General features: G+C 44.3%; 1 protein-coding gene across 1 annotated transcript; it reads left to right on the top strand.

Moving 5' to 3' along the window:
- The first annotated feature begins 2,760 nt into the window (after positions 1-2,760).
- Positions 2,761-5,065, top strand: LOC125534711. The gene is made up of 2 exons (XM_048697856.1): positions 2,761-4,007; positions 4,457-5,065. Exons 1-2 carry the CDS (start codon positions 2,802-2,804, stop codon positions 4,805-4,807), a joined length of 1,557 nt encoding a protein of 518 aa, XP_048553813.1. The 5' UTR covers positions 2,761-2,801; the 3' UTR covers positions 4,808-5,065.
- The last annotated feature ends 1,393 nt before the right edge of the window (positions 5,066-6,458 follow it).

Genomic DNA, 6,458 nt, shown 5'->3' on the forward strand with positions numbered 1-6,458 from the left:
CAACACATAGAACCTTAAAGAGTGCCCCAAAGTTCCTACCGGAGAATCACGACGAAAACGTGTGCCAACCCCTATGCATAGGTTCATGGGCGGAACCCGCAAGTTGATCACCAAAACATACATCAAGTGAATCACGTGATATCCCATTGTCACCACAGATACGCACGACAAGACATATTCAAATCGATAAGATAACTTTAAAGGGGAAACTCAATCCATTACAAGAGAGTAGAGGGGGGAGAAAACATCATAGGATCCAAATATAATAGCAAAGCTCGCGATACATCAAGATAGTAACACCTCAAGAACATGAGAGAGAGAGAGATCAAACACATAGCTACTGGTACATACCCTCAGCCCCGAGGGATAACTACTCCCTCCTCGTCATGGAGAGCACCGAGATGATGAAGATGGCCACCGGAGAGGGATTCCCCCTCCGGCAGGGTGCCGGAACGGGTCTAGATTGGCTTTCGGTAGCTACGGAGGCTTCTGGCGGCGGAACTCCCGATCTATTTTGCTCCTCGATAGTTTTAGGGTACGTGGGTATATATGGGTGAAAGAAATACGTCAGGGGAGCCACGAGGGGCCCACGAGGGTGGAGGGCGCGCCCTAGGTGGGTGGGCGCGCCCCCCTGCCTCGTGGCTCCCTCGTTCCTTTCCTGACGTGCACTCCAAGATTTTCCGGTAGCTTTCCTTCCAAAAATAACTTCTTCAGTTGGTTTCATTCCGTTTCGACTCCGTTTGATATTCCTTTTCTTCGAAACACTGAAATAGGCAAAAAAACAGCAATTCTGGGCTGGGCCTCCGGTTAATAGGTTAGTCCCAAAAATAATATAAAAGTGGATAATAAAGCCCAATATTGTCCAAAACAGTAGATAATATAGCATGGAGCAATCAAAAATTATGGATACGTTGGAGACGTATCAAGGCCTAAGCATTTGCAAAGTTCATTTACCTTACAACAACCAAAGAGTGTGTGTTGCACATCTTCTGCATCAATTGAGCATCGAGAACACTGTGGCGATATGGGGATATGTCAGTCAACACCTTGCGAAGTGTTTTACTTTGCCAGGCACCTTAAGTTTCCATGCATCTTTCAATACCTTATTTATATGGACATATGGACATTATCATGCCCATCGGCTCTTATAGGACGAGGACCAAATTGGTGTTCCAACTCCTTGTAATAAGCTAATCGTATTGAGAAGGTACCAGACCTTGTATGGTTCCAAGCAACAAAGTCCTTTGTCATATGTGTATTAAGTGAAATTTGCAATATCCTTTGCACATCTACTGGATAGAAATAGTCTCTCAAAACCACATCATCCAAATTTTCAGTGTAAGGATCAATAAGCTCCTCCACTTTTGACAACATTATTGTCCTTCTTGGGGTATTACCTTCTGAGTTGCACTGGTTGGGATCCAAGGGTCCTGCCAAATGTTAATGTGTGTTCTAGAACCAACCCTTCAAATACATAATCGCTGGAACGTTTGAATGCCTGCCACAATGCTTTGCCAAGTGTAAGATGATCCTTTCTTAGGACCAGCTTTAAGTAAATTTCCATTTGGGTAATATTTAGCACGAAGAACTTGTGCACATAAAGAATCTTGGTTCTAGAGAAGTCGCCAGCACTGTTTTGCTAACATAGCTAGGTTAAAACTGTGAAGGTCCCTAAACCTCAATCCCAATTTCTTCTTCGGGGTACACAACTTTCACCATGCAAATCAATGCATTTTCTTGATCCTCATTGTCTCCCCACAAAAAATAAAAAAAATCCATATGTAATTGCCTTACAAATTCCTTTTGACAGCTTGAAGACATACATAACATATGAAGGAATAGGTTGGGCAATGGACTTAATTAGTATTTTTTTTTACCTTGCATGGACAAAGTTTTTTTTTCTTTCCATCCCTTCAATCTCTGGCATACTCTGTCAATCTGGTGTTGAAAATAATTTGATCTGTCCAGCCCGACCATTGTTGGTAGACCCAAATAAGTATCTGAAAATGCTTCAGTCACAATATTAAGCTCTCTACATCAATTCCCCCTTGTGATGACACTAGTATTTGGACTGAAGAAGATACTGGACTTAGCATTACTCATAATTTGACAATTTGTCATGGTAAGAACAATATATCTCAAGCACCCTTTTCAGAGTGTTTGTAAAAGCTTATGTTACCCTTACTTTAGGGCGTCATGTGTGGTTGTTAGATCCTCTAATTTTATTGGTGTGCCACGCAACATTTTAGTTGAATAAATTCAGGTGACATTCTAAAAAAAACGTTCTACTGGGTCTATAAAAAGTTCTAAAAAATAATCCTAAATTTTTTTCTAAAAAATGCTACTCCCTCCATCCACTTTTAGAGGGCTTAACTTTTGAATATCATACCAAGGCACTCTATGAAAACTAGAGAAAATTTAGGGATTCACCCATCATCAAAGCATCGATCTCTTCCTCTTTCCTCATATTAATTTCACTCCTATAATTACGCTACACGTATTGCATTTTTATCCTCTCACGGGTCAAATCTGACATGCATTGGCGTGGAGACCAAAAGAAAACGGCTTGCATGCATGCATGCCATTAAGTGTCTCTATACTTAAAGGCTCACTCACTCCTTACGAGAGAGAATTAAAGGCTGCATGGATCAATTAGCTAATTTGACCTTGTATATATGAAAAAATGAAATTTGAGATTAGGTCTTGTATAAATGGAAGGAGGGAGTACCAGAAAAGAAGAAAATAAAATAAGCACAGCACCAGACTTCGCACGCATTCCCCATTCTTCGAGCTCCACAGCCATGGTCTCCCAGTCCCAACAGCCACCCTCGCCGCCGCCGCCGCCGCCCGAGCCGACCAGCATTAGCTCTTTGACCGACGACCTCCTCCGTGAGATCTTCCTCCGCCTACCGGACCTCCCGACCCTTGTCCGCGCGGCCTTCACCTGCCGCCCCTTCCTCTGCCTGGTCCGCTGCTCCCCGGCCTTCCGCCGCCGCTTCCGCGAGCTCCACGCGCCGCCTCTCCTCGCCCTCTTTCTCACACCCTACATGGACGCCGTCATCCCTTCCGCCAGCCGCAGCCCCGACCCGGACACCACTGCCGCCTTCGCCGATTTACTCGGAGACGACGACGCCACCGAGTGGGGGACAGATTCCCAAATTCCCTACTACGACGGGTACGTCGCCTTCGTCAACCCGAGCACCGATCAGACTGCCTCCTACAGCCCACTGAATATTGGAGCGCCGGCGCAGGCCCTGGATATCTACCCCAAGACGCCCCGCGAAGGCATCGACGCCTGGCTCGAGTTCTACACGCTCCCTCCGGACCAAGAGGGCCAGAGGCCATCCCGTGTGGTCTGTGTCCGTCACGATCGCTCATGGGCGCGCGCGCGTGTGGCCGTCTTCTCATCTCACGCCATGAAGTGGCAGATCTTCCCAGAGTCCAGGGGGTTGCTGCTTGAGCGCGACAGGCGCACGATTCGTAAGCTTGTCGATGGGTTCGTCTGCTGGTTACAGAGTGAAAACTGCATTCTCGCTCTCAACACTGTCACCTTTCAGTTCTCTCGAATGAATCTGCCACCGCCCTTGAGAGGGCCATACACATACATGTATCGTACACCGCGCTTTGAGCTTGGTCAGACCAAGGATGGGAAACTCTGTATCGTGCATGTGCAGGAATTCACGCTTTCTGTTTGGCTCTGGACACCCGACGATGACGGCGTCGAGAGATTTATGCTGCACAAGATGTTTCAGTTGCACACAATTGTTAAGGAGATCACTAAGCGTTCAGTCCTGGACAATGTTGACGCTGGAGGGCATATGAACGTTACTGATGGATTTGTGTACCTGTCTGTTGTCTATGACAAGGGTAAGCAATCTTCTAAGTGGTTCCTATCCTTCTGCCTGGAAACAGCAGAGGTGAAGTTGCTCTTTGAGAAAACATGCAGTATTTACTGCCCTGTTGATCCATACATCATGGCCTGGCCTCCTTCTTTGATGCACGACAAGGTGAGTCCATGTATGAAGATGTTTCCTTGTATGTGAGCAATTGCCTTACTTGTGAGCATTGGGTTATTGTATTGCTGTGAAAATCAGCTATCGACTTTTAGTTTTCATGCAGTAACATGTCTGACTTTATCAGTTATGATGCAATGTTTTCAATTTTCATCATCAGGTTAACACAAGGATATTTAGCATCAGGGTTTGTGCAGATTATAGTATAATATAAGAAGTGCTACATTGCCGTTATTTTAGACTGCAAATCTTCCTCCCCTGAAAATCTCCTTACACTTACTTTATAATGCTAATCACTATGAGATGGCAGCAGTGTAGCAGTATCTTCAGTTTCATTGCTTATGTAAAAAACAGATAAATTAATACGTATCATTAGAATCTATTGTCCTGCACAAAATTGTCTATAGAACACTCTTACATGCATGAATACTCTAATGCCACAGGGGGATTCAGAAACTGAAGTTGCCAGGGACACTGTTGGAGATGATGGTCCTGTGGGCACGGAAGAAGCTTCCCCTGTCCTCTTCACGGCATTGCAGTTATTCAAAGAAGCTTTGATTGATGATGACAACGCAAAATTTGTGGAGATGGACGCTTTCTTACTTGATGATGAGATTAGCTCCCTTTTGAACAAAATCTCTACTTTAGAAGCAGGATTAGCAGCTGGGAGAGACTGTGTGCTGAGAAGAGGTGCTCATTCCAATATCAACGTGGAAGGGATGGAAAGGAGGAGTTGGTGGGAAATGTGCAAGGGGATGTTGGGGAGAGTTTCTTCCCACTTCTTTGCCAATTGATCTTGGTGCCTTTCTTCTCACAAGTTAAGCGTCAGTTGAAATGCATTGGTAGTTTAGTTTTCGGATCGTGCGAACGCATTATGTGCTAGTTGACTACTATGTCTAACAAAGTGTAGCATCATCAGTACCTCCTCTATCTAGTTTGCAAGAGACTTGTATGTTTAACATGCAGAGATTGACCATTCAGTGTCACCATCAATGTAAGTCATGAGCCTCATCCTAGTGGTTGTCATCCTTGGTTCTGAATCATTGTATGAGGTCTATTTTGCTTTGTAGTCTGCTTGAGTAACTGCCCACTTTTGATCCACTATTGATCTCCAGCCGATTAGTTTCACAACTACATTGTTACATTGGTGGCTCAAGATGCCGGGAGTTCTTTCAGAAAAGGAAAATATTAAATATGAATGGTTACTTGATGATGGGCGGCTTTATCAGCTTGGCTCGAAGAAAAGTGAAGAAACTCATCATTTTTATTTTTCACGGGGGAAGAAGCTCATCATTAAGTGCACGAAGGTGATACTGGGAATGTTAGACCTGGACTCTGATGAGAGGTGTTGGCCGTCGCGCCAAGAGGCGATGCTAGATTGGTAGGATGAACGGCTTCATCGGCTACTTCACTAGATTGGTAGGATGAACGACTTTCAATCCTGGAGATCGGACGGTGGAAGATGGCGGCAGCAGATCTAGAGCATGCGCATGCGGTGCGCGTTGCGGATCAGCCAGTCCGGGTGGTGCTCTCGGTCCGATGCGGGGCAGCTGCATGAGGCCACTGGATTAGATAGTGCATGTTCATGCGGTTCGGACACATTATAAAGATCGTAGGTGTTGCACTTTGCTCGTCAGATAGGTGGCTTTGGATTGATTCATGTATTCATATTGTCAGATTCTGTTAAATAATATTAAAGATGGATGCATGCGTTGATTGATGCGGAGACCAGGAGTTATCCTTCTTTTCAAAAAAAAAAAAACAGCTTCCTCACTTGCAATGGCCGCCCCCATGTCATTTTGGAGCAGTTCAGTTGGTGTGTAGAGTATGTATGTGTGCAGGAATTTAGTCAATGGTTGCGTACTTTTTATCTCTCGAATTGAGGAGTTCTTCAAACGAAGAAATTTTGTTTTACAATGTAGAGTGCTCCACCAGATGCTTGAAGTTACTTTTCTCTTTGTGGGGAGATGCTAAGTTACTTTGACGTTGTAGCACCCGTGAAGGGTGGAGAGCAGTTATCTCTCCGATGTACTCCCTCCGTTCGGAATTACTTGTCTCGAAAATGGATATATTTAGAACTAAAATACATCTAGATACATCCATTTCTGCGACAAGTAATTCCGAACGGAGGGAGTAGGTATATAGGAGCTTGCGTTGAATTGGATACAATGCCAAATATCTCAGGGCATGTTGATATTGAGCCGCAAAGACAATTCTAGTGTTTAGGTGCCTATGTATTTGGCACTTGGAATCCAAGGGGAGAAGCAATTCAAATTCCTGTTTGGATGGACAAAATGCTGAATTGCACATTTTGAATAGTATGAGCGGTACTTTGCTGTACATGTTTCAGAGTGATTTTTTCATTAGATGTTCATATATTTGCATGATTGTATATCTAGTTACAAGAAAATAATAAGAATATGTGTGTATATCAGATCATTTAAT

The sequence above is a fragment of the Triticum urartu genome, chromosome 1 (genome assembly GCF_003073215.2).
Source record: "Triticum urartu cultivar G1812 chromosome 1, Tu2.1, whole genome shotgun sequence".
Taxonomy (NCBI): domain Eukaryota; kingdom Viridiplantae; phylum Streptophyta; class Magnoliopsida; order Poales; family Poaceae; genus Triticum; species Triticum urartu.

Excerpts from the sequence above, each read along its gene's own strand:
- LOC125534711 (XM_048697856.1), top strand. The coding sequence starts at position 2,802 with ATGGTCTCCCAGTCCCAACAGCCACCCTCGCCGCCGCCGCCGCCGCCC. Across the intron at positions 4,008-4,456 it reads CTTCTTTGATGCACGACAAG|GGGGATTCAGAAACTGAAGT; the intron begins GTGAGTCCATGT and ends CTAATGCCACAG.